General features: G+C 52.0%; 9 protein-coding genes across 9 annotated transcripts; 6 read left to right on the top strand and 3 right to left on the bottom strand.

The window, feature by feature from the left end:
- Positions 1-1136: 1136 nt before the first annotated feature.
- On the top strand, positions 1137-3736 carry EDD37DRAFT_239544 (transcription factor STE12). Its single transcript, XM_062810582.1, has 3 exons — positions 1137-3055; positions 3107-3190; positions 3246-3736. Exons 1-3 carry the CDS (start codon positions 1320-1322, stop codon positions 3499-3501), a joined length of 2076 nt encoding a protein of 691 aa, XP_062672821.1. The 5' UTR covers positions 1137-1319; the 3' UTR covers positions 3502-3736.
- A 323-nt stretch (positions 3737-4059) lies between these two features.
- On the bottom strand, positions 4060-5057 carry EDD37DRAFT_239569 (uncharacterized protein). Its single transcript, XM_062810583.1, has one exon. It carries the CDS (start codon positions 4801-4803, stop codon positions 4291-4293), a length of 513 nt encoding a protein of 170 aa, XP_062672820.1. The 5' UTR covers positions 4804-5057; the 3' UTR covers positions 4060-4290.
- A 971-nt stretch (positions 5058-6028) lies between these two features.
- EDD37DRAFT_239092 (cytokinesis protein) lies at positions 6029-11818 on the top strand. Its single transcript, XM_062810580.1, has one exon. The coding sequence runs from the start codon at positions 6262-6264 to the stop codon at positions 11614-11616; it is 5355 nt and encodes a 1784-aa protein (XP_062672819.1). The 5' UTR covers positions 6029-6261; the 3' UTR covers positions 11617-11818.
- A 202-nt stretch (positions 11819-12020) lies between these two features.
- EDD37DRAFT_646626 (uncharacterized protein) lies at positions 12021-12876 on the bottom strand (the record flags this gene model as incomplete). Its single annotated transcript, XM_062817756.1, has 3 exons — positions 12021-12318; positions 12374-12651; positions 12736-12876. The coding sequence occupies 3 exons, from the start codon at positions 12874-12876 to the stop codon at positions 12021-12023; spliced, it is 717 nt and encodes a 238-aa protein (XP_062672818.1).
- A 450-nt stretch (positions 12877-13326) lies between these two features.
- On the top strand, positions 13327-15987 carry EDD37DRAFT_662688 (TAP-like protein-domain-containing protein). Its single transcript, XM_062819168.1, has one exon. The coding sequence runs from the start codon at positions 13749-13751 to the stop codon at positions 15576-15578; it is 1830 nt and encodes a 609-aa protein (XP_062672817.1). The 5' UTR covers positions 13327-13748; the 3' UTR covers positions 15579-15987.
- Positions 15988-16178: 191 nt separating this feature from the next.
- Positions 16179-17621, top strand: EDD37DRAFT_646624 (adenine-N1--methyltransferase; the record flags this gene model as incomplete). Its single annotated transcript, XM_062817755.1, has 1 exon — positions 16179-17621. The coding sequence occupies one exon, from the start codon at positions 16179-16181 to the stop codon at positions 17619-17621; it is 1443 nt and encodes a 480-aa protein (XP_062672816.1).
- A 350-nt stretch (positions 17622-17971) lies between these two features.
- Positions 17972-19441, top strand: EDD37DRAFT_239117 (RTA1 like protein-domain-containing protein). Its single transcript, XM_062810581.1, has 2 exons — positions 17972-18565; positions 18623-19441. Exons 1-2 carry the CDS (start codon positions 18322-18324, stop codon positions 19360-19362), a joined length of 984 nt encoding a protein of 327 aa, XP_062672815.1. The 5' UTR covers positions 17972-18321; the 3' UTR covers positions 19363-19441.
- A 1340-nt stretch (positions 19442-20781) lies between these two features.
- EDD37DRAFT_605757 (arylsulfotransferase) lies at positions 20782-22562 on the top strand (the record flags this gene model as incomplete). The annotated part of the gene is made up of 2 exons (XM_062814835.1): positions 20782-21225; positions 21279-22562. 2 exons carry the CDS (start codon positions 20782-20784, stop codon positions 22560-22562), a joined length of 1728 nt encoding a protein of 575 aa, XP_062672814.1.
- Positions 22563-24535: 1973 nt separating this feature from the next.
- EDD37DRAFT_239082 (amino acid permease-domain-containing protein) lies at positions 24536-26843 on the bottom strand. The gene is made up of 7 exons (XM_062810579.1): positions 26489-26843; positions 26344-26438; positions 25998-26290; positions 25821-25942; positions 25364-25770; positions 25105-25315; positions 24536-25051 (listed from the first exon to the last, which is right to left on the bottom strand). Exons 1-7 carry the CDS (start codon positions 26659-26661, stop codon positions 24622-24624), a joined length of 1731 nt encoding a protein of 576 aa, XP_062672813.1. The 5' UTR covers positions 26662-26843; the 3' UTR covers positions 24536-24621.
- Positions 26844-27306: the final 463 nt, after the last annotated feature.

Genomic DNA, 27306 nt, shown 5'->3' with positions numbered 1-27306 from the left:
GGATTGACGACATTCCGAATGTAAATGCTTGCCATGTGAACTGGAGAAATGCAGCCCCCTCGGGTTCACCATCGTCATCCTTACCAACAGTCTCTACAGGACAAGATCAGGATAGAACCCACCAGTGAAAAGGCCTGGTCGTGACTCCGGAACCTCAACACATCGCGAGTGGAGACCCTCGTACTTGTACCTGTTCTAGCGCGACTTTGACAGTGGGAGAGACGGGAGGCTAATCATTGGCGGCTAGTCCCCATAGATAGGTAGAGAAGGGAGGGACGAGGAAGGATCATGAACCCCTCTCTTCCAAAGAAAGAGCCTCGTTCAAGCGGCAATTGTCGCCCCCAGGCAGCTTCCTGTCTTGCAGGAAACTGCACGAAGGAGCGGTATCCTGGACGCACCATGCCGTAGAATGTAATTCTCGATGAAAATATGTGCTTGAAGAATGGCCTGGGTCAACAAGAAGAGCGTCATGACCAACATATGCATGGCATGCATGTTCTCGACGTGCTACGAGGAATATCAATCCTTGTCGGTGGTGTCTGTGGTGGCACCTCGACCCCTTTCTCTCTAGCCTACGAGTGAAAGAGTAGCGCCTGTTCACCCGCCTAGCCGGTCCAGGTTTTCCTCCCCTAGAACTCTTTAGTCACTGACCTTAGAGGCGATTGGGATAAGACTCAGCACCATCCTACATGTCCACCATCGTTTCCCCGTCTCTGCTAACTTCTTGTCCTTGTCTCTCGCTTCCCTTGCTGGTCCGGTCTCACCAACTTCTCCTTCTCTCTACAACACCTCCCTCTTTCCCAAACTTCATAACCTCTCGACATCCCTCCATCTGTTTCACCTCTTTCTGTGTTGCTACCGCATAGCAATCCTTCGACCTTCTTTTCCGTCCTCGGCGTTGTCCTTGAGGACTTGAGAGGCTAGCTTCTCTCCTTATCCACTTTCGTTTCATCTGTCTTTGCTTGCCTACAACTCGAGACAGTAGCTTCACCCACGTCAGGACGTTTTGCGAAGCTGGTCTTTCGCATTGACTCCATTTACATCATCGCTACATTCGCTATACACAATCATAACCACACCTCCTCACCTCAACCATTGTCTGGCATCTTCTGTGGTCCATTTTTCCGCTCTCCGCACGCTGCTCGCCGTATTGCGTGTCCGGCCACACTTCGAACCAACGACGAAAGAGTTGAAGCACACTGCACTGAGGACGGGATTGTATAGCACTGCAGTCACTACGGGTCAGGTACCACGGTGACAACCTACGCACTCTTGTCACCGCTGTTGATCGCGTCAACATTTCCACCACGGCGCGACAGATGTATCCCTCGAGTGGTGCGCCAATGGCTCACCCTCAGAAGCCCGAGACCTTTATGCTCTCAAATGAGGCACAACAAAGCTTGCCCCAGGATGCGCAAGTCGCCCTGCAACAAGTCGACAACCTCAAATACTTTCTAATCTCTGCTCCTGTCGACTGGAGCCCGGATTCCTTGATCAGACGGTTCCTCCTCCCCACAGGCGAATACGTCTCGTGCGTGCTATGGAACAACCTCTTCCACGTCTCCGGAACCGACATAGTACGATGTCTGTCTTTCCGCTTTCAAGCTTTTGGACGACCGGTCAAGAACCCCAAGAAATTTGAGGAGGGCATTTTCTCCGATCTGCGGAATCTCAAGTCTGGGACAGACGCGTCTTTGGAAGAGCCCAAAAGCCCCTTTCTGGATTTCTTGTACAAGAATAACTGCATTCGAACACAGAAGAAGCAGAAAGTTTTCTATTGGTACAGCGTTCCCCATGATCGCCTCTTCCTCGATGCGCTGGAGCGGGATTTGAAGCGCGAGAAGATGGGCCAAGAAGCGACGACAAAAGCGGTGGCCGAGCCAGCTCTGTCGTTCGAGTTCGACTCGTCTCAGTCTCTCTTCGAGCAGCTCACCAAGGCTCAACAAGCCAGCTCCTCTTCCTTTGCCACAGCCAACGCAAATGTTCCATACTCTCAACCGCCCTCACCGGTCATGCGTGCGACCGACTCAATGCCCCCACCACAGATGCTCCCTGCTCAGATGCCAAGATCTCAGGAGCAGCCACCGACAATGTACACTAGCATGGCCATGCAGACACCCATTTCGACCACGGCAATGTCTCGCGAGCAGGATTACTCGAATATCGCTTATGATCGAAATGGTCTCCCGTATGACCGCGCACACATGCGGCATGCCTCTATGCCTGCTTACATGGAGTATTCTCCTGCCCCCTCTTTCGTCTCTTCACACTTCGAGGATTACAGCACTCGCGGGCTCTCATACGAGCCCATCACTCCTCCTCAACATGCTATGCCTGTTGGCGCTGAGCCTGCATACATTGCCAACGAAGACACTGGTCTTTATTCCGCTATTCCAGAAATGCAGCCTATGCATAATTACAACCCTATGGCCTCGCTACCGCCGTCAACAATGGCTGGCCCGACATACGCAGCTGCTCCCCGTGCATTCCCTCCTTCCAACGTCTATTCTGTCATCGAAGGATCTCCCACCTATAAGGCACGCAGGCGGCGTTCATCAATTCCGTCGTCGATCATGAATGCTGTAGCTGCAAATGCTGTTGCTCAAGTGACCCACGGTATGAAAACGCATATGCCGCAAAGGCCTAGCGATCTTCGACGATCCATGTCCAGCTCTGTCCTGCCTATTGCAGAGGGTGACGAATCTGGTGGTGCTTCACCACAAGGCCTTGCGCACAGTTATGCCAACTCCGTCATGAACAAAATGGATCAGCTCAATGATTACTCTCGACATACAACTCCTTTGGCCAGTCTCGAAGAAGACTCCATGCACTCGATGGGGATGGTGACTGCCGCCGAGATGATGTCGGGCATGACCGGAGAGGACATGCATGCTCCCTCACTACTGGCCAGCCCTGCCGTCAGAATGGAAAGGCCTGGTCCTATCCGGAGAGCACGAAGTGCAACCATGATGGAACTTGGTGTACCCTACAAGTCACACTCTTGTCCAATTCCTAGCTGCGGTCGCCTATTCAAGCGCCTTGAACATCTCAAGCGGTATGCTGAACCCTATCCTAGCATTACCTGGCACTTACTGACGCGTGATAGCCACGTTCGAACACACACTCAGGAACGTCCTTACGTGTGCCCATATTGCAACAAGGCATTCTCACGTTCCGACAACCTGGCTCAGTGAGTAGCACTGAGTATGAGATATCAAATGAACTTCTCTAATCATCCTTTCCAGACATCGTCGGACCCATGAAACCCAACCAGATGGCCAGCTGCCACCAAACACGAGCGATGAGGAGCTCGAGACCGAAGAAAACGACTTTGGCGACATGGATGATCTCTCCTCGCCTGACGATGTCACCCGTCCCACAAGTGTCTCTGGCATGATGGCCATGTCCATGCCTCCTCCATCCACACTTGTTATGCAAATGTCCCAGCCAATGATGGCACCCAGTCAACTTATCCAACCTTCCATGTTGCAAAATATGTAGACATTTATGACACGAAGCTGATGAAATCCTGGAAAGGAAAAGATTTTGCACTTATCATTGTTTGCCGGAGGAAATCTGATGCGCTTATGACCACGAAGTCGACTTTGTCTTTCCTGCAGCATCGCACTGAGGAGCCAACTTCAAGCTCTTTAGAAGGTGGAGTTTGAGCGTGAGCAGAGAGCACCTTCGAGCGACTTGGGCTGTGAAGGAATGTCTCTCGATGCTGTTATGGCCTGATATTTCTGAATGTTTTGGAAAAAGGAGTCTTCTGGAAGCTTTTCTGTGGTGGGATCGTCCAGAGACGGCACTGCTGGACAAACTGTACATATAGGCTATTCATATGTTGAGGCATTCTGCCAAAAGAGTTGTTGATTTACTCGGTGTTCTTTCTCTTGTTTTATAGCCTTCGACGTGACCTGTTTCAAACACCATTCCTGACCTTTGGAGTTTCTTATGGCAATCTCGCCGCATGCTGAAACGAGAATCGAGACTGCTGTTCCCTTCAAGCCTGTCTCATCGGAAATCACACGGGTTATTGCTTGTAGCATCCATATGCTATCGCAACGGTTTCACGCCGTCAATCTCGACGTTGAGATCCGTGGGCAGATACGGAGGACGAGCAGAAGCAACAAGCCATAGGAACCCTGGACGCACCTCCAATCTTGCGTGCCTGAATGTACTTTAGGTGCCTTGGATATACGCTCATTCGGTGGTTGGACACAGACAACGTGAACGCGAGGAGTATTATATTCCGGTCAGGTTGGAGTGGCTCAATTTCTATTCTTCTTTTTATCCTCGAGCACTTGCACTTCTCCTCCCGACTACCACTTGGTGTTCCTCTGCTTCCTCCTCGCTATCGTCTCGGAATCCTTCCTCCAGCTCGCGACTTAACCGTCGATTCGAGTCGAGGGCCACATCCACCGCTTGATTCGCGGTCCGCGTCGCTGCGTCCATGTCGGAGACTTGACGCTCCAGGCCGTTTCGACGTATGCCCCTTTCTTGAACGTCGAACCCAACCATTGCCTCTCCGGATTCGACGTCGAAGAGGTCACCCTCTGCGCTGATCACGCTGTCCCGGCGATTGAACCGGTTGCGGAACGCCCAGGTTGAGGGCAGGAAGAGCTTGAAGAATAATGTGCCGAGACGGTCGCGCAGAGATGCAGGTTGAAGCGCTTCGGGTAGGTGGGAAGACAGAGAGGTTGACTGGAGCGGGAGGTATTGTGAATAGCGGGCGCGGTGTCGTCGGTACAGTGGTAGCAGCGCGTGGAAGATGACGAGATAAAGGACCAAGGATATGACCATAGGTAGGAGGACAGTCTAGGTATCATTGATCAGTATTCCCGATATGAGCACGGGGTCGGCATGAAGCGTTGACATACCCTTGAGAAGGCCACGAAACCTCCTGCCATCTTGCTCGTATCCTTGTCGCTGGTGGTGTCGATCGGAGTGGGCGGTGTCGCCGCGCCCGCGGCGATTGTGGAGGGGATTGAGCGTCGAAGGAGATTCATTATGCCGCCATACTGGCGGCTAAATGCGATGGGGAGGACACTGAGTAGTTATAGAGCAGGACAGGTGTAAAGTTCGAATCCGACGTGAGATTAGGCAGGCCACGCAGGCCCAGTTCTGGCAGCTCTGGAGTCGCGAGGCTAAGAAAAGGGCGTTGAGGGACGAAGGAGACTGGTCGGTGGGCTTTGCCTGACGGGCGTCCTTCTGGCGTGCTTCTCTGGCAGCGGCACGTGGAGCCCGTGGTATTTGGTCTTGCTCTTCCGAACTTTGTCTTTGGCGGCGATCAATGGATGAGGATTGAGAATGCTTATTCGAATCCGCAAATGTATGCCACTCTGGAGGCCGGAGGGATCGTCCAGTCAGAGATTCGGAGCAAGATATCAGAGTTGTACGGAGTATTGCACGATCAAACCAAGTGGCTTTAGGACATTGTACCTGCAAGGACGGGGTAGGTTAGCGAGATCAAACTGGAGAATGATTTCCAAGGGAAGGCGAGAAAGCGGTTTAGGTTGCTAAAGAGTGGTGATCGGCTCCTTAAGGGCACGTCTACGCCAGGCTTGAACAGGTCTGGTGGGCTTGGTTGGTGGGTGGCGTCTTCAGCAACTTCATTGGCCTGGAGCGCCCCAAAACGCCGCAGCCGCTACGCGGTGCCAGAACCAGAGTGAGTTTGGCGCGGGCAGGCTTGATTCTTGAAACCCCTTGCGGACGGACATGCCAGAAAGCACGCAGCAGCCAGGCGGCGCAAGGACTCTCTGATCCTGACTTGACTGCGATCCACCATCACTCATTCCATGACTTTTTGGCCGCCATCATCACTGTCACGAAAGAATTCATGCTGGGATCTCTCTTTGTTCACGATCCTTGAGTCACTTCTTGTACAGGGTTTTTTGTTCTAGCGTTTACATCGTCCGCCTCCTCGCTCGGATAAACGAAACGGCTGCATCCATCCAACATCCTTTGTTTTGTTTACTGTTCAATTCGACCGCACGCATTGTCCATCGTTCTTCATCCCAGCCACGGTCCAATCCACGTGCACGCCATTCTTCTACCTGTCGGAACCTGTGTGTATCAGTCGGTCGCAATCACGATGCAGAGATAGAGGCGCTCTCGAACATCGGACATTGGACGTTAGAGGACAAATACTGGAACGAGGGGGAGAGAGTTTGAGACTCAAAGAGTGGACACCCCCTTCTGGGGTATTCCAACTACAGACAATACACATGCGGCCTGTTGTCAAGCCTGGCAGCAGCGAGAATGCCCCCAACAACACAACCAGACAAGACGAGCAGACAGTCGTCCGCCAGCAAAGGCTTCTTCAGACGTCACCGAGACAAGTCAGACAGTCGCTATGAGGGAAGTCTTGCGAGCGTCGAGTCGAACACGAATGGATCCCTTAGCTCACGATTTTCGAAAAGAGAGTCCGTCCTGTCCAACGAAGGTCAGGATGCTGACTATGCTGGCCTTAACATGACCGCCGGCGTTATTACCTCGATACCATACTCTACAACCACCGGATCGCACACGCCCATAATTGTGGAACATTTGCCCAAAGATGAACAGGTTCCAGGAAGGGAGCCGCAGCCACATCAACTTGCTCGCGGCACAGACTTTCACCAGTATCCTGCGTTCAATGGAACCCCAAATGGAGCCTCCCATCCCACAGGCCCACGGCCGCCGCCTCATTCGAGTACCGTCAACGGGGTCACGATGGCTTCCAGTCAAGCGGGCGATAGGGGCACAAAATATCAACAATGGGGTCGCCCTGGGAGTAGCAACGGCCCTCAACATGGCACATACGAATCGGTGTCCACAACGGAGTCCTATGGAGGACGACGCAAATCGTTCGATGGCGCAAGTATAAAATCGACCGCATCGTCCACCACCAGAGCGTCCAGCATCTTTTCGTCTGAGAATTCTTCGCGCACGGCGATACCATCGCGACAAGACTCCGATGCTATCTCAATGAAACTGGTGTCTCCGACACATTCCAGGCTCTCTAAACTTAGTTCTCATGCTGGCTGGCCAGCGCAACAACCTTCAGCTTTCAGTTCAACTCAGTCTTTTACCCCTGCTGGATTCTACCTTCCCAAGCCGCAGAGCGACGAAGAAATTGAGCAGCTTTTCCTACAGCTAATGCACAAGCGTGGCTGGCAAAACCTCCCTGAACAAGCTAGGCGGCAAATGACGGCATACGCCCCCGCGAAGAAATGGACTCTCGTGCATCAAGACAAATTGACCGAGTGGCAGGGGGAGCAGAAGAGGAGACAGCAGGCTCGACAAACTGGAACCGTTGAGGGACCGGTCTCCCGAGATGTGGACGGTACCCCTGAATGGTATGTCAAGAAAATTATGAATAACACCATCTCTTCGAAAGAGCTACAGAGTCTGAGTGTCTCTCTGCGAACTCAACCGATTGGCTGGGTGAGGACTTTTATCGAGGCACAAGGTCAGATAGCCTTGACGAGCGTATTACTGAAGATCAATCGACGCCAGGCCAGTGGGCCTACTCTTCAGAGCACAACCGGTTCAGCGGAGAAGGACCTGGACAGAGAGTACGATATTGTCAAATGTCTGAAAGCGTTGATGAACAACAAATATGGCGCCGACGATGCTTTGACGCACGAACAGATTGTAGTGGCGCTGGCGACGTGCCTCATCTCGCCTCGCCTTACTACAAGAAAATTGGTCAGCGAGGTTTTGACGTTTCTCTGTCATTGGGATCAAGGGCAGGGCCACCTGAAGGTAATACAAGCCTTGGACCAAGTCAAGAATATGATTAATGAGAATGGTCGCTTCGACGCATGGATGCGCATTGTCGAGGTCACGATCGATGGCCGAGGCAAGATGGGCAGTCTGGTAGGAGCCAGTGAAGAAGTCAGGAGTGGTGGTATTGGCATGGAAAACCTCCTGATGGAGTATGCTGTCGCGACTTTGGTGCTTATCAACATGTTGGTTGATGCGCCTGAGCGAGATTTGCAGCTACGATGCCACATCAGGGCCCAATTCATTGCCTGCGGCATAAAACGTATTCTGGTGAAGATGGAATCTTTCCAATACGATGTCATCGACAAGCAAATTGCGAAGTTCAGGGAGAACGAGGCCATCGACTATGAAGATCTGCTGCAACGAGAAGGCAGCAGCATGGTGGACAGTATCGAAGGTGAAGTCAAGGACATGACCGATCCCATGCAGATCACAGACGCCATCATGTCCAAGGTCAACGGCACAAGAACGCAAGACTATTTCATATCGGCGATGCAACATATGCTATTACTGCGAGACAACAATTCAGACGACCGTCTTAGGATGTTTCAACTCGTGGACGCCATGCTGAGTTATGTGGCAATGGATCAACGGCTGCCAGATATGGACTTGAAGCAGAGTCTGAACTTTACGGTCCAGAATCTGCTTAACAGGTTGCATACTGACGATGAAGCTCGAATCGCGTTCGATGAGGCCACGGAATCTAGACAAATTGCTGAAGCAGCGCTGGCTGAACGCGATGAGATGGCAGCACAGATCTCACTCGGTGCCGATGGATTGGTCAAGAAACTGCAGAAGCAGATCGAGGAACAGGAAGGCATCATCGAAATGCAAGCCAGACAAGCAGAATCTCTGAAGTCCGAGGTTGCTGAACTTCAGAGGATTCGGGCTCAAGAACTGCAGAGGAATGAGCTCGAAACCAGGGAGCTTTACCTTATGCTCAAGGATGCTCAGGATGTAGCCGCTTCCCGAGCTGTGAAGGGCGCCCCCACTCAAGATCCTGCCCAGATGCAAGGTATCCTGGATAGGGAGAAGTTGATGGAGCGTCTCGAGCGCAATCTTGAACGCACCAAGACCCAATTCAAGCTCGAAGGGAAAGTCTGGGGCCAGACAGGCCCATCGAACCGACTTAGAGAGCTCCGCGAAAAGATGGACGATCTGGATGATGCTGAGTTCCAGGAAAACACACAGAGACATCTCACAAACAGTGCTATTGGAAGCGTCCATCGCAGCAACGCCCTGAAGGGACCTAGGAGAGCAGCACTGGAAGCTCTAGCCGCTAGCGAGGACGTCGATTTTGTTGACGAGGACGAAGAGCAAGACGCAGTCATCTATGAGAAGCCACGTCTGGTTGAATTCTCCAAACCCAAGATGACAGCACAGCAGCAATCAAGCCTCATGGGTGAGATCACGTCGAAGGTCAAGAAAGTCGACGACGATAGCGACGACAACACAGGTGATGGCGATGGTGTCACGACTGGGCCTACTCATCCAAGTATCGAGTCCGAGTCTCCAAGGACACCGGTTGATGTAGCACAAGTTGATTCACAGTTGGAAGCCAAATCTGAGGCCAAATTCGATGGTCCTCCACCTCCACCACCGCCTCCGCCGCCTCCGCCAGGTCTGATACCGGGCACCATCCCCAGCTTCGCTACAGGTCCGCCACCTCCACCTCCTCCGCCACCACCGCCATTCAGTCCTGGAATGCCTCTCTCTCCGACACCGTCGATGCCTGGCTTCACTGGAGGTCCTCCTCCACCTCCACCTCCTCCACCTGGCTCACTACCTATGAGTCCGATATCACCAATGGCCCCTCCAGCACCTGGCGCACCGCCGCTACCTGGAGCTCAGCATGGTCACTACCTACCTCTGTCACCTGTTGTGCCTGTCCCTATGCTCAAGAACCCTGTCATGCGTCCAAAGAAGAAACTCAAGGCCTTCCACTGGGACAAAGTCGATACGCCGCAAGTGACTGTTTGGGGCGGCAGCACCGCGAACATGGAAGCCAGAGAAGAAAAGTACCGCGAGTTGCAACGGAAGGGCGTCCTCGACGAGGTGGAGAAGCTTTTTGTTGCCAAAGATATTAAGATTCTTGGCGCTGGCTCAGGCAGGGGTAAGAGCGACAAGAAGCAAATCATCAGTAGCGACATGATGCGGAACTTCCACGTCTCAATGGCCAAGTTCAAAAACGATCCCGCTGATGAGGTCGTAAGAAAGATCATCCATTGTGATAAAGAGGTCCTGGACAACAACGTGGTTATGGACTTCCTTCAGAGAGACGATCTCTCCACTATACCCGAAAATGTTGCCAAATTAATGGCGCCTTACAGCAAGGACTGGACAGGACCTGATGCCATATCCTCGAAACGAGAGCAGGATCCTTCTGAGCTGACAAGAGAAGACCAAATCTATTTGCAGACAGCGTACGAAATGCATCATTACTGGAAGGCAAGAATGCGAGCTCTGGCTCTGACAAGAACATACGAGGGTGAGTACGACGAAATCTCGCACAAACTGAAGGAGATTGTCAATGTCTCCGAGGCTATCCGCGATTCTACCTCTCTCATGAGCGTCCTCGCTCTTATCCTCGACATTGGCAACTATATGAATGACTCCAACAAGCAAGCATCTGGATTCAAACTCAGTTCGCTTGCCCGCCTGGGCATGGTCAAAGACGACAAGAACGAGACGACCTTTGCCGATTTAATCGAGCGTATCGTCCGCAACCAGTACTCTCAATGGGAAGTTTTCGTCGAAGATATAGCAGGTGTTGTCACGGCCTCAAAGTTCAACGTTGACCAACTGCGACAAGACGCCAAGAAGTACATCGAAAACATCAAGAATGTCCAAGCCTCGTTGGATGCTGGTAACTTGAGTGACCCTAAGAGGTTCCATCCTCAAGACCGCGTTGCTCTAGTGGTACAGCGATCGATGAAGGAGGCAAGACGGAAGGCTGAACAAATGCAGCTTTTCCTGGACGAGACATCGAGGACGTACGATGATATTATGACCTACTTCGGAGAGGACAACCAAGACGAAAATGCTAGAAGGGAGTTCTTCAGCAAACTTGGAGGTTTCGTGGCTGAGTGGAGAAAATCTCGGGAAAAGAACGTCACGATGGAAGAGAATAGGCGCCGTCTCGATGCTAGCATGGCCAGAAAGAGAGCTCAAGGCAGCCAAAATGCCAGCGGCGAGAGAAGCGGTGCAGAGACACCTGGCAGTCCCCCCGCCAATGGTGCCATGGAATCACTCCTGGAGAAACTTCGAGCGGCGGCGCCTCAGGTGAAAGATCAGCGCGACCGTAGAAGGCGTGCCAGGCTGAAGGAGAAACATGAACAAAGAGTCGCTAGTGGCCAACAATTGCCCGACCTGCCTGTGAAAGACGGGGTTGAGGAAAGTCGTGGACTCAGCAGCCTTGGCGAGGAGCCGAATGGAGACCATCTCAGCACTGAAGATGGGATCAGTGCAAGAGGCGACGTGAGCGAAAGTGAAGACGTGGCCGATCGAGCATTGAGAGCTCTTCAGGAGATGAGAAGTGCGGTACCCTCAGATGGCGACGAGATCGACGTCCGAAGGCGGAGACACGGGGCTGACGAAGAGCGAAAGAATCGCAGAATGCGACGGCGGACGGCACACCAGAGTACCACTTCGGTCAGAGACTCCGTACAATCTGAGGCGAAGGTTGACGCCGATGAGGACGAGGCGCCAGATGATAAAAGATCGTCTGCGGGGACATTGAGTCCTATGTCAAGCCAGCATCCACCGGCTATCATTGTCAGTCCGACATTTGATGATGAGCCTGCTGGGAAAGAGCACGAAGCCGGAGCCGTCGACGCAGGGACGTAATGCTGTCTATCTGCCGCCTGGGATTGTAAGGGGTATATCTTGGATTGGGAGGCTTTTGTCGTATTCCATGCACTTATGGTTGCACCTACACTAACAGGGAGTGTATTGTATTTGGAACCAGATACCCAGATTAATTGAGCGAATAGCCTGTTTTCAACAAGAACTACTATAAGGAGCGTCTAGTTGGGAGGGACATGTAGCGACTACAAGTATGTTATGCTATGAATACTTGTCATCTGCCAGAAATTGGCATTGATGGCCGTGAAGCGCCTCACACTTCTTCATTCAAGCTTTCTGCAGGAGGAAACAGCTTTCTGAACGTTTGCCATGACCTTGGAAGGACGAGACCTGAATACCTAGATATTCAGGACCACCCGACCACCGAAACTCGACACGCAACGTCTCTACTTCGATGGCAGCGTGCGCCGACCGCCCATGGCCGCCTCGAACTCGGCCGTTGCAAAAGCCTTTCTCGCGTAGGCCTGCAAAGCGTCAGGGATGAGGACATCCTTGCCAACGTCCTGCATCCGTGCAATGAAAACGACCAAGTGAGCATCCAGGGCAGATGGATGATCAGATCCGAACAGCCAAGGGCCCCGATCAGACAAATATCCAGCCAGGGAGGTCATCAGGTCCAAGGCTGTCGCACGATTCTGTTGGGCCGCTTCGGGCTCGACGGCGCGCTGTTTCTCTTTGAGGGTTCTGTACCTGTGTCAGCAATAGGGCATTGTGCGCTGAATACTGGCCATAAGCCTACACTTTGCGCTTGTACAGCAACGCATCCCTGTATCTCTCGCTGAGATCGTGGGCTTCGAGTCGTTGGTCAATGGCTTTCATGCTTCCTGCGGCCATGTCGGGTTGGTCTCCGAATGATAGCGAGAAGTAGTTGATGGCGTGGAGGTCTTTGAGATAGCTTACGGTCTGCTCCCGATGGTCGGTAGGCAGCAGATCAGGGTATCTCTCCGCGAGAAAGAGCGTCATATCCAAGCTGTCGGTAATGGGTTTCGCGAGGCTCGTTGAAGCCATGACCGGGACCTAAAAAGCCCAGATCTCAGCACGCTGCGCAAGATGTGATTCCGGCCATTGAGTAAAACATCGCGGACATTGCACAAGGCATACCTGACCCTTGGAATTCACGTCACGGAGGAATGATTCTTCAAGTTGTTCTTGGGAGAAGATTTCGACCACCTTCTCCTCGAAGGTCGCTGGTGGAACACCCTGTCGTGGTGTGCCAGCGATGGCGATCGTGTATCGTACCATGATCGAACATATTGAGTAAGGATGATGGTACAGTGTGAACGTCTGCCTTTCTTGGTTGTCCATTTCAAAATCTCTGCATTTTTGGGCGGGCATGCAGATGAAGTTATGTTTGTAGCGGAGAAGAACCGACCTCAACAAGCGCAGCATAGATGGACTTATATGTCAATACAGGCGCCGGTCTCACCTGCTTGATATAGGTTCACAGACTTACAGGAGTCCGCTCAGCATGAGATTTCTCTCCACAATGGCTGTGTGCAGTGCTCTCGTCAGACATGTCGAAGCTATCGACACGTCCCGACGAAGCCAGACGTCAGATCATCAATGTTCATGTTTCGCGCAGTCAGTACGAGGTACCACAAGATCAGAGGACACTGTTGATAACATCCCGCTTTAGCCGCACAGCTATATAGAGTAAGGTACAGTAAGCGGTAAGTACCGTAAGCTGCCATTATTCAAGAAGAAAGATACCGCGCAGCTCTGCCGCCAGGTCAATTTGTCATTGAGTACGGACGGCGCCCGGAGTGACTTTATTTGGGCATGTTTGCCGGGGCTGTCAGTCTCGATGATTTCTTTTTCGTGCGCTTCGTTTATTGACATCCCTTCTCGAGGTCATTGTGCATTTCCCCCAGCAGCAATGACACAGCGGCTTCTGGCAAATGTCATTGCGGAGAATGCTACTACCGACGTATTCGTACCGTTGCCAGAGCCGCATTGAGCTGGCAGACAACTTATAGTCAGGTATTGGACTAACCTCATAGGTTTTCGCTTCTGCCTGCAGCAACCCCTCATGTTGAGGGAGAGGGAAGCCTTCATCTCATGAGCAATCTTAGTCCCCATTGTAGACTTCGCCTCCAGCTAGAGACGTACTGAAGATGACAGTACACACCATCTCTCTGGCTTGGATACTGTTGTTGGCAGCTTTAGGTACGACTCCAGCCGCAGCCGTCGACCTGCCTCCGCCCCTGGGGTATCATACTGCCGACTTTCACTGGGACACGATTGAAGCATCACCAGAGCTTCGCTATACCAAGTGTTATGGATCTTTTGAATGTGCCAGACTCGAGGTTCCGCTGGACTGGTCCAATTTGTCGATTCTAAACCACGTCACACTTGCTATTGTTCGACTGCCCGCCGTAGTCGACATTGCTGACGAATCTTTCGGTGGCACCATCGTGATCAACCCAGGTGGTCCTGGAGGTTCAGGTACTGACATCGTTCTAACCTCCGGCAGGGGCGTGCAAAGAATCGTCGACGGCGACAAACACTTTGAGATACTCTCGTTCGATCCTCGTGGCATGAAATTCTCAACACCAAATTCGGCCTGTTTTACCGAAGATTCCGCGAGAGCAGCCTTAGTGACCTGGATGGTGAATGTCGGTGGCATTGAGATAAGTCAACACGCTTTGGATGTCAGATGGAGCATTGACAGAGGCCTTGGTCAATTGTGCGAGCAGAGTAGCAACAGCAACTTGCCCAATGGATCAAATTTCCACCAATACGTGAGCACCGCACTGGTCGCACATGATATGTTAGAGATCATTGATCAAGTGGACGCACATCTCCAAAGGGAGTTGTTTCAGCGGAAGAAGTCCTCGCAAGATCACCAGAAGCCCATATCCGCAACACCAGAAAAGAATACCCCTCTCCTCAACTACTGGGGCCTTTCATACGGTACCTTGTTAGGCAATACTTTCGCATCCATGTTCCCAGAACGAATCGGTCGTATGGTTCTGGATGGAGTTGTGGATGCAGATGACTATTCGGAGACTGGCTGGACCACAAACCTTCAGGACAACAACAAGACCTGGGCTACCTTCTTTGAATACTGCTTCGAAGCCGGGCCCAGGTGCCCCCTGTTTGATGAAGCCGTCAAGGATCCTAGAGAGATTCAAGCGAAAGTCGAAAGCTTTCTCTCAAAGCTGAAGGACGACCCGCTTCCTCTTCTCGTCAACGGCAATGTGTATCTACTCACCGATTACGTGCTCAGGGCCAACATCCATTTATGCTTATACTTTCCGAACATGCTTTGGCCACTCCTAGCGATCTCTTTACGCTCTCTACTGGACGGAGAGATATCTCAAGCAGTCTCGACCCTCGAAACAGCGGCATCATGGCATCAGACATCGCATGAGAGGTTTGCCCCATCGACCCCATTCCGGTACCTTCCAGCTCTCACAGGCCAATTGCACGAGTCTGCCTTAGCGGACACACCAGGTTATGCATGGCAGCCAGAAGCAGCAGTATCTGTCCTCTGCGGCGATGGTGACGACATCACCTCCTATACCAAAGCTAAATTTGCCGAATTGGCTTCGCTGCTGGAGTCGCAGTCTCCCTTGGTCGGTTCAATCTGGGCTGAGATTCCCTTGTACTGTATTCACTGGCCAAAAGCAGTCCGCCCATCGGCTGCGAACCGCTTTACCGGTCCATTTCGATCGAACTTGTCGGACTACGATCCCCGTGGAAGTCCATTACTGTTCATTGCAAACACGGCGGACCCAGTGACCCCCGTACGCAATGCTTTGAAAATGTCGGAACAACATGAAGGAAGTGTGGTTCTGACCCAAGATGTACCAGGACATTGCTCAGGAGAAGTGAACCCAAGCTTTTGCACGTTTGAGATTCTGAAACGGTTCTTTGGCAACGGGACGATACCCAAGCCAGGGCTGGTCTGCGAAGGTGCTCGGAAACCATGGGATGACTGATTATCTTCTGGGGGGTCGAGGCTCACGCTGGGAGCAAAAGGCCCTCAGACCAGGGAAGCCGCGTTGTACCCTTACAGTACCAGGCGCAAGTGTGTTGATGGGAATCCTGGAGCCATTGTGTAATGATAGAGACTACTTGCTAGATGGCTATACGCCTGTGTCGATGCAATATCATACTTCGCACGAGCACCAAGTACATAATGTTTCATGATAGCCACGATTCGTGAATAACTTGCCATCCCAGTTCACTTGTTCAAACACCTAACAAGTGCCATGGCCAGCTTCTCCCCTCAGTATCTCGGGCTGTATCTTTCTTTGCTTCTGGTGCCAAATGTGCTTGGTGCTGTCGTGTTTTTGCTGGCATTGCATAGAAGTCCGAAATTTATGGGCACGTGATTTACATATTTCTTCAGCTTTCATCGAACACAACAACATGCTGATATGTTTCAGATTTTCTAACTCGACTTCTTCTCGAAACAACACAATTGGGCAATCCTTCGGATCTTGCTATGCTGCGTGATCGAGACTGAGCGGTTTTTCTCGCCAGAGAAGCTTTGGACTGGTCATAAGCTGGCACAGGACGTAGCATAAAATTTCACCATGGGTTCTACCTTTCTCTCACCAGCGAGCGTCACAAAAGAACACGACTTAGCGTCATTACACCTCAGTCGGGATCAATCTCTGCCAGTCATACTCTCTACCCAAGCAGCGAATGCTGCAGACGAAGGTTATGCCGAAGGTGTCGTCACGAACACTCGCTTCGGATCCTTCCCTCACTCAACCATAATTGGTGCACCATGGGGCAGTCAAATCCGCGCCAGCATAGTCGACACCGGCTCACGCGGTCGTGGAGGGCCAAAGAAACGAAAGGCCGACGCGCTGGAAAATGAAGACGGTGCAGGAACGAAAAATGCCGTCGCTGCCAGTTCCGGATTCGTCCACGTCTTACCTCCAACACCCGAGAATTGGACCACGAGTCTACCTCACCGGACGCAAGTCGTGTACACGCCGGACTACAGCTACATCCTGCATAGGATTCGGGCCCGACCCGGATCAAGACTGATTGAGGCAGGGAGCGGTAGTGGTAGCTTTACCCATGCCGCCGCTCGAGCTGCTTTTGATGGCTACCCGCAACAAGATGCTCCAAATGGCGACGATGAAGGCGGCGAAGGGAACAGGTCCACAGGCCAAGTGTTCTCGTTCGAATATCACGCTGAGCGGCACGGAAAGGTGAAAGCCGAGATGGCAGAGCATGGCTTGGACACTGTTGTCTCTGCTTACCACCGAGACGTTTACAAAGACGGGTTCCTGGTAGGGGATGAACAAGAGACCTCCCCTCGAGCAAATGCTGTCTTTCTAGATCTTCCTGCTCCGTGGGAAGCTTTACCACACTTGACACGGCATGCTTCGAATGGCACGCTCTCTTCACTCGATCCCGAATCCGCTGTGCACATCTGCACATTCAGTCCGTGCATCGAACAAGCTCAGAAGACGGTCTCCGAGCTGCGCAGACACGACTGGCTCGAGATCGAAACGGTCGAGATGCAGCATAAGCGAATCGACATACGACGGGAGTATACCAGCCTGCAATACGACGGACTGCGAGGGACGAACCCGTACGCAGTGGACGTCGAGGAAGCAGTCTCCAAGTTGCGCGAGGTCGAGCAAAGAGCGAGAGATTTCCATGCTGGCATCCTAAGTGCAAAGGCTGCAAAAGCTATCAACAATCAACAGCGTGACAAGGCGGCAAGTTTGCCATTCAACGGCGGCAAGCTTATTCACCGAACCGAGCCGGACTTGAAAACTCACACCTCGTATCTGGTCTTTGCGCTCCTGCCGAGAGCATGGACGGAAGAGGATGAAGCCGCCGCACAAGCCAAGTGGTCAAAGCATGTCAAGATCACGTCGAATGTTCCGAAGAGTCAGCGCCAACTGAAAAAGGAGGCGAAGCAGAAATCTAAAGGTGCAAACGGCGTCAAAGAGACGACAGAACTCGAGGGAAAAGGGCCGGTTACCGAAGGCGAGGCAGAGAATGTTGCATAAAGTGTGGTGTGATGCAAACACTTTAGGGAGCATTGGCCAGAATCCAACAACGGGTGAGAAACCGAAGACGACAATCTTAACCAGTGACCCCGACACGTGATCGTCAGAATATTGCAATTTCACGAGCAGAGGGGTAAAGACACCAATAATGAGTTGGATTGAAAGGCCAAGAGCACTTCTAAAACACTCGGACATGCCCACACAGAGGATGATCTGTTGTCGTTGGCCCGCCCGGGCCCTGCACTGCCATGGTGACAGTGATCTGCTTCAAACAGCTCTGGCCTTATTAACCCGCACTAAACCGAATATGGAAGACCTTGCGAAACTGATCAGGCAAGTTTCGAATATTGATTGAAGCTTGTCTGATGCTGGTTCTGAGGATACCCAATATCGTAGGCGTTGCGAGGTGACAGTGCACTTCGATATGATGTGTTCCCCACGCCAGAAGGCTACTGTGGCTCAGCCAATACTCGCGAGAGCGTTAATGCCGCTCGGGCAAGCCTTGCGAGGTGGTTAATGCAGACTTTGCAATGGCGGATGAGTGTCTTGTAAATATAAGCACGAAGAGGTCTGGCCGTCGTGGATCGGACTGCAACAATCTTCCTACCAGGATCTACGTACCTGTTTCACCAGACGCTGACATAAAGAGCGTCCCTTTCCATCTTCGACTTTTCTCTGCGCCATCACGAATCCCAGCATCATGATTGTCGACGCCGCTGTTGCTGGTGCTGTGAACCTGGTGGCCCGGAGTTATAGTGCCACCGGGCTGCCAGGTGGCAAGACAGCTGCCGAGTATGCTGTCGAAGGCAGATACAGCTATGTCCCATCCTTTGCTGCAGCGATCATTTTCTGCGTTCTCTTCGGCTTGGCCTTTGTCATCAATGTGTATCAACTCTTTCGACACCGTGCATGGTTCTGGTGGGTGATGAATTTCGCCGTCCTCAGTAAGCACTCTCAGGGATAATCCAACCATCATCTGCGCAAAGCTAATAGCGAATCAGTGGAACTGGTAGGATACATCGCTCGAGCTCGGTCCATCAAGGAACTCGATGGCAAGTCCATTTTCATCGTCCAAACGGTCATGATCCTGGTCGCCCCAGCAGTCATGGCAGCCTCATGCTACACAGCCTTTGGCCGAGTCACCTTATGGGTCGTGCCTCAAGAATACCAGACCGTCAAGCATCTCTGGGTGCCCCCTCGCCGCATCACACCGGTCTTCGTGGGCTGCGACGTCTTTAGCTTTTTCATCCAAGTCGTGGGAGGATCCATGGTCGCGGCAGCAAACAGCATATCAAAGGCAAACACTGGCAAGAACGTGGTACTTGTGGGACTTGCTTTGCAGCTGGTAACTTTTGGGTTCTTTGTGTTCGCGGCGGGTCGCCTCAACTACAAGCTGAAAACCGAACTCCGAAACGCATCCCTACCGAGAGACCGAAATTGGGAGATGTTCCTGAATGTGATCAACATCGCCAACTTGTTGATCTTGGTCAGAACATTGCTGCGCTTGGTCGAGTTTGCAATGGGCACCTCCAACTACCTTACCAACCACGAATGGTTTTTCTACGTCTTTGACGCCACGCTGATGTTCCTGGTGGCAGCCATCTTCCTTGTCTTTCACCCTGGATACTATTTACCCTACCTGGGCATCCGACGCAGGGAGCAGAAATTCTCCAAGAATGCCGACAAGGGACCTCTCAGCAGGTTGGCTCATGGGCGCAAGACGATGAACGAGGCGGTCTGAGAGAGCGACAAGCCTGGCGGTGACATGTTAACCTGTCATGTGGTTCAATTGCAGGGGATTCAATGGTGGTTGAATTGCAAGGGCAAACATGTTTTTCAATGGTCACCAGGCACGTCGTCGCTTCAACGTTGGATGGCATCAAGCGAAGACAACCAAATTTATGATTGAAGAGCACCGGGAGAGCGCGACACGTGGGTGTAAAGGTTGAAGTTTTGTGGATGCATATCAAGTAATTTCGTGCTTTGACGTTTAGCGCATGCCTGGTTTTGAGTTGATGCCATTGGGTACGCCGCAGACATAAGTCCCTTGACACTTGGGCACCGGAAATCGCCCGTGAAGCAAGATTGACGACCTTTTTGTCGTATCATGATTCGTCTGTTACTTCCAGTAATTTTCACGAGGTGACCTGCCTTTATTTTGTTGGATGTCGTTGACACAATTCCTTTGGAGCGATGAGCACTGAGCAGGGTACGAGATACTGTTCAGGCAGGGCGCCATCCCCTCGATTTGCCCCATTTCTGCATTTCCGGAGGTTGCCCAGCTTTTCCCAGTTCCTGATCCAAAAGAATTCGCCTCGCAGAAATCTCCCAAAAGCTCCACGGGCGGCAAAGGATACGAATACCCAGACTCGTATCAGCGGGCCATGATCGTGGCGGACTTGGCATTGATCTTAATCACCCCCATCGAGATAAGATGCCGCTATCGCAACAGGTCCTCGAGTTGGTATTTGTTGCGAAACGGTGAATGCGGCTCGTCTCCCGACACTAATTGTGGGCTCCATACCATGGCGGAGATGGCGGCAGATGACAGGCTCTCTCTTCGCAATAGTGTCACCCCGAACCCTGTTTGCCAAGCGCATTGACGACGACACCCAGCAACCTCTTCGTCATCGACTTCGCAACTGTCGGCTCCCTTGACAGATGGGCGTGTCTATCCTCCCCTGACTTATCTGTGCCGTGTTGATAAGACATGATTTCATGGCGTTCCCTCTTAACCTCAACTAACCACGCCAAGTCTATGCCCACATGGTCCACCGGAAACCGTGGTTGGGTGGCTGTTTACGCACCGTCTCTTCCACCCTCCGCCCGCGTTTGCAATTACGCGGTCCGTGACCACACGCCGCTCAACCTGTTTGCCAGTGGAATTGCTTAACCCATTTTTCATCTGCCATTCTGCCTCTGCTATTCGCGAATATTACGGATCCAGCATGGTCTCAGCAGCCGCGGTCTTGGCAGTGTGTGAGGCTGTGTTACAGCCAAGTGGTCCTCCCGTTTGACCTGGTCTTCGCCTAGCTAGCGTCCCATGACTCGCTTCAAGCCCGAACCATCTGCCGTATACAAGTGACGGACATCGTCGCAACAAAAACATCATGGTTCTTTCCAGGCACGGTGCTTTGGGGGAAGGCGCCTCTTCGACAGTATGAAGCCGCAACTCGTCCGCGCTCTCGTGGTGGTTGGTCTTGCTGCGACTGGTGCCGTGCTTCTGTTTTATACTGTCGCATATCTCTTAACTCCGTTGTTTGCTTGGTTGTCTCCGACATTGAATCCGACGCTTTACGATCTTGGCTTTTATGGTGCTTGTCCCTTGCAGAAATACGTCTCGAGTGACGTGACTGGGCTACGAACTACTGCAATAAAATGGGATGAGAGTTGCGACAATGGCTACGTCTTATTGACCCCTAGCGGAGACTCAGTAGGCGCTCCGGGACCGACCATCATTGATTCACAGGGTGAAGTTGTATGGAAGGCAGAGGGTTATCAAGTCACGACGAATCTGAAGGTCCAGAAATACAAAGGGCAGGACTACTTGACATTCTGGTCTGGGAAGAAATGGGGCTCTCTGGGAGCCGGGTCTTATTTCATGGTGAGTTGATCTCCTTTCATTCTCGGTGACCACAATCTGACATTGGTGAACAGCTCGATTCATCCTACCGAGTGGCATATGAAGTCAAGGCTGTTGGGGAGAACATGTTTGGGGATCTTCACGAATTCAAAATCACCAATGACGATACCGCGCTTTTAACCGTATACCATACTGTGGACGCTGATCTGTCACCGCTGGGAAAGGCGTCGAGTGGCTGGCTCACCGAAAATACCTTCCAGGAAATCGACATAGCGACAGGCGAATTGCTGTTCGAATGGCGGGCTTCGGAACATGTCGATTTGACAGAAGGCTATATGTGGAACCCATTTGGGGGCTATCTTCGCAATTCGCCATTTGATTACTACCACCTCAACAGCATGGACAAAGACTCCCACGGGAATTACCTGATTTCTGCACGGCACACGCATACAATCACCTCCCTCAGTCCAACGGGCGAGATTCAATGGATTCTTGGTGGCAGGCATAATCAATTCACCGATCTTTCAGGAGGCGCCGCACTCGATTTCAGGTGGCAGCACGACGCCCGATGGTGGTCGGAAGAGGAAGGGATTCTGACCCTCTTTGATAACCAGGAAGGAGGAGTTTTGAATCGCGAGGGCCCCTACAGTAAGGGAATGATGCTCAAGCTCGACGTGGCGAACCGCACAGTGGAGCTCTTGCACGAATATATATCCTTGCAAAAGACCAGAGCACCGTCACAGGGGTCGGTGCAATATTTGCCGGAGTCGAACCACATGTTTGTCGGATGGGGACATTCACCAGCATTCAGCGAGTATTCTCTGAACGGCACTCTCCTTTGCGAGCATCACTTTGGAGCTTCATGGCTTCATGTATGGAACCGAGCTGTGTCATACCGATCGTTCAAGTCAACAACATGGGTCGGACGTCCCAAGGAGCCTCCGTCAGTGAAGATTGAGGACCAAACGTTGTATGTGAGTTGGAATGGGGCAACCGAGGTGGTTGCTTGGGAGCTGCAGGGCGCAGTGACGGAGGCAGACGACTACGAATTCACGGCGTTGGATGTCATCGACAAAGAAGCGTTCGAAGAGAGCTTCGAATTGACTGATCTATGGGAGTATACCCGATTCCGAGTCGCTGCTTTGGATCGAACCGGTCAGGTCCTCAGTCACTCTGAGGTGGTGTCATACCATTATGAGGGAGGATGGTGGAGGACCATCTTCGCTGTCCTTGCATGGGCAGTGGTATTTACGATATGTTGGCATGTCTACAAAAGAATCTGGCGATGGAAGCACACGGGTGCAAATGGGTTCAAATGGAAAAGTTACGAACTAAGGACACGACAAATACCCAAATGAGAGCGATGATCGATCAATTTTTGATACGACACCAGCACCCAGTGTACTGGTCCGTCAATGACGGTGATAACGTTTGAGTTCGAGGGTTCGCCAGGTTCGCCGTCGATGCCCGAACTGACACAGCTGTTCAACGCCGGTGACAGTGTCACCAATCTGACGTGGTCGTCCCGGCTTGGCAATTTCCATGCAATACCAGGGTATATAAGCGTGCTTCTTCCTGCTAACTGGTCTTCGATGTCCCAGGCAAAGATTGGAATACTGCATGGAACTGCCGTGTGATGGCACCCACACCAGGGATGACAACCACGGCGGATGCCAACCCGAGCAACGCGCCAACGAATGGGAGGCTTGTGGAGGCGCGACCAAGATATAAAAGGGTTTCAATTCATTGTAATTCAAATCTTACGACAGAACAAGACATACGCCCACTGCAGCACCGCATCACCGCCGATTCCGCCTAAACGACAATCAATTACCTTGCAGCTGGAGAGCGCCCCGAGATCAACCGCCGGACGAAGTACTCTTTCAACAGTGCAAGAGACCTCGTTGGCAACGCTATTGGTTGCCCGAAGAGGAGGACTCCACCATCAATATCCATTGAAAGGATATATTGTTGCCAACGCTATGGCGTTGCCCAGGGGAGGCTTGACATCGCCATGCAGGACGCAAAGCTTGCATGTGGCGTGCCAGACAACGCTGCTCCACAGGCTGTACAGAAGCTGGACCAGGTTGGTGAGGATCTCCTAAGTCACCTTGAGACGGCTGCTATGATCAACCATCTCCATGATCAGGCGAGGGCCCAGAGATACGAGACAATCGGCTACAAGCGTGTGCGACTATGGACTGATTCACTCGGTCATAAGATGCTGGAGATCGCAGACATCCACGAAACAGGTCCTAGGGCAACCAATTCCGGTAGATTCATCGAGAATTACCGTGGCAACTGGCGACAATTCAATCAAGGTCACACTCTTGATGGTGATGCCATGCAGGCGCTCAGAGGAAACACCAAGTCGTTGGCAACCTGCACACTTCCCCCGGGAGGACGCCCCGATATCAATCGTTGGACGATGTACTCCTTTGACAATATAAGAGACCCCATTGTCAACGCCGTTATTTAGTCGTAACGGAGGACTTGAATATCAAATCCGGCAACACATTGTTGGTTGTCAACGCTATAGGATACGCCTCAACCATAATGCTACGGGTGTACGTTGTTTGATTAAGTCGGCCGGACGCCCGAGGCAAGTGCGTACTATACGCGCAAATGTAGCTGTCGCTATATGCTAAAGGTCTTGCGTGGAAAATTCGATCTTTTATATATCGTGTTCCAGGTGCCAGCGTGACAGGCAATATTCGTTCTACCGATAATAAGCGTATTCTCACGTGGAGGATAGAACCAGCCAATACTGAAGTAACGTAGAGACTGTGCTCTGTCGATGTACAGTAGGAGGTCGTCATCCCAAGCGTAGAACGAACAGGCGTTGGGACATGGACGTCCTTTCACCCTTATCCGTAGTACACGGGTTGCATTCCAGGAGGCCGGTGCTCTACTTAAGATACATGCATGGGTGCAAAGTCACGTCGAGATGACTTGTTTGTAAGCTTGTAGCATGTCCACTGCATTTTTGGCAACCTTGCTCGTTGATTAACAGCTGCATACAGGTAGGCGGTACACAGGCGTCCTCCCAATACAAAATGACAAGGCTGACGTTGGCCTATTTGGGCGGTTTGCGCCAGCCTCACATCTGCAACGCAGCACAAGCAAAGGAAGCCCATGCTCGCAACTTTCTCCACATTCATCCTCTTCTCCTCTCCTGTGCACTCACGGTTATTATGCCACAAGTACTTTCCCCACCAAGTGATATGTGCAACTTCACGCTCCATCACTTGCCCGATACTCCGTCACAGCTCGCGGTACACGATCTGCTGTTTCTTCTTCACCGTCGCGACCACCATCAGCAGACGCGGCACTGTATCGTCCCATGTCTTGTACCTCTCCATAGCGACTACAGATCGGTGTATCGTACACGATGACCAGGCCTTGACTCTTGACGGTTTAGATGACGTTCCCTACAATACCCTTCATACGACCCATCACCCCCTTCGGCTTGTTCGCAGCTTGCAGCTCTTGGATGCTTGCGCGCCGACGATCCTCCGGGACACCTGGACCACTGATCATGCTTTGTTCTTCTCGCATGCCCGTATAGATATCGATATCTCTCGTTCTGACGAACAATGGACGGTGTGATGGGTGGACGAACCAGCTGTAAACCTTCCAAACCAAGTATAGGAAGATGAGCAAAGGACCAGCAAGATAGAGCTGGAAAAAGTTGTTGGCGTTCAGGTTAGGGCCGCCGATTGGATATAATGCAACGTAGAACTGAGCCATTAGAGCAATGATGTTGATGAGCAAGCACAACCACGAGCCCCAAACGCCGAAAGCGGCCCGGTAAGGAAGCTCGGCTGTGGAATGGCCGTGGTAATGCCTATAAGTGGTTAGTCGCCGAAGAGCAAAGTGGATATGCAGTCTATTGCTTACCAGGCCTTGCGGAAGCGGATATGAGCCAGAGCGATACCACCGTAGATGAAGAGGATAGAAAGACCTGACAAGGACAAAAGCCAATTGAAGATCGTTCCGCCATTCGATGCCAAGTTGACAAAAGCCAGGCAACCGAAAAGAAGCTGAAGAATAACGACGGCCAGTGGACGGCCCTTCTTGTCGACGTAAGCCAGGAACTTAGGAGCCATGCCTGTGTGTCAAGTTAGCGTCGTACAAATTTATAGAATCGCGTACGCACCATTTGCAGCGAGAGCCTGGATTGTTCGAGTCGAGCCAAAAGTACAGGAGTTGGCAACGCTCATGACGGCGATCAAGATGACAGCGTTGAAGATCGATGGGAGAGCCTTGATGCCCGCAAGCTGAATTGCGATAACGAAAGGAGAGTGACGCGATTCGGAGCCTCCACTTGAATATGCGTCACTGTTCGCCGGTACGATCAAACCAATGAGAAACAGGTTGACAATGTAGAAGATGGCGATACGCCATACGACCTGTTTCGACGCCCTCGGAATCTCCTTTCGCGGGTCTGCCGATTCAGCAGCAGCCAGTCCGGTCAGCTCAGTGCCGGTATAAGCGAACGCCGCGGTAACAAAGACGCTGCAGAAGCCGTGGAAGCCATTGAGGAACGCGGTGTAAGGTGAGTGCCTGTTTCGAGCCATTAGCTTTGCCGGTAGTCACTCCTAGTATGAAATTACCAGTATCTTGCACCAATATAGCCTCTGTCATCTGTTGGAACGCCACCGCAATCGATGATGATTCCAAGTATAATGAATCCTGAGCATGCGATGATCTTCATCACACTGAGGACGAGTTCGACCTGTACATGTACAATTAGCTCAATCTTCAGAAGACCCTCAAAGGGATCAACGCACCTCGCCATATCCCCTCACGCCGAAGATCTGAATTATAACCAGACAAACAAGCAGCGGGACGATCCAAGCAGCGTTGGTGATACCCTCGGATCCTGGCCAGTAGTGGATAATATTGCAAGCAGCCGAGATTTCGAAAGGAAGAACCGTCAACCAACTTATGGCATATTCCCAGGCGCAAGCAAACCCAAAGGAGGGATCGACGAAGCGACAGATGTACATGGCGAAGGCCCCGTTGATCGGGTAAACAACGGACATTTCTGCAAGGGCCTGCATCATGAGGTACACCATAAGACCTAAAAAAGTGTTAGCCGTCACATCGGAATTTGGTGCGCAGAGTATAACCCACCAACAAGCATGAAACCAAGAAGCACAGAACCAGGTCCACCAGTCTCGAAAGCACTGGCAGAACCAACGAACAAGCCAGCACCAATCGCACCACCACTAAAAGCGTCCGTCAGTATGACTCTTAGCAAAATCGGTATTGACCTTACATGGCAATCATTTGCATGTGTCTGCCTTTCAGATCGCGGTGAAGTACGTTCTGAGTCTGACCAGTGGCCACATCCTGACCAGCCTCTGCGTCGCCATAGCCATTATGGCCATAGCCCTGATCATCGGTGACTCGCTTTTCACCGAGCGCATTGGGCTCGTGCTTTGTATTCATCTTTGCGACTGTCGACTGACGAGAAAGAGAAAGACGAGAAAGAGCAATGAGAGGGGACAAAAAAGGTGTGAGATGTGAAAGACTGCGGTTACCCCGGCTTTAAAGCGCCCAAAGTAAGTTATCGCATACAATGGCAAGCAAGCATCACAAGCCCCCTTGGCTTTAAGGTGCGAAGCTAACTTATCAGTGACAAGCAGCCATTGCAAATCCTTAATTAGGCGTCCACTGCCGATCAGAGTATGATTCGGGGATGGGTTGCACACCCGAAACCTTTGGCGGTGCTGTTGAGCAGCGCATTGGTTATTGCCACGATAAGGTGACATCGTGCCGGCGTGCAATCATTGGGGGAATGACGACCTGCTCGACTAGGGCTTCGCCATGATGTGTGGGAGCCATTCCAGGGTGGAGAAATAACAGCGCCAGTCGCTTACGCCGACCGATGTAAGGTAGTGCGGGCCTCGTGGTCGACCTTCGCCAGATCTTCCCAGCATCACGATAACCATAATCAGGCTGTTCATCGCAGATCCAGATAGCCTCTCACGCCTCTTCTCGCGAAAATGACCGGCGTTGGCACGCATAACAGTAAGTGCGCGATGAGGTCATCATCAGGCCAAGGGCACGCGGGCGTTCCCTGGCCTATGCATT

Source organism: Exophiala viscosa (assembly GCF_022695815.1).
Source record: "Exophiala viscosa unplaced genomic scaffold EDD37scaffold_2, whole genome shotgun sequence".
Taxonomy (NCBI): Eukaryota; Fungi; Ascomycota; class Eurotiomycetes; order Chaetothyriales; family Herpotrichiellaceae; genus Exophiala; species Exophiala viscosa.
Note: the sequence above shows the minus strand (reverse complement) of the source record. Positions and strands in the feature narration are given on the sequence as shown.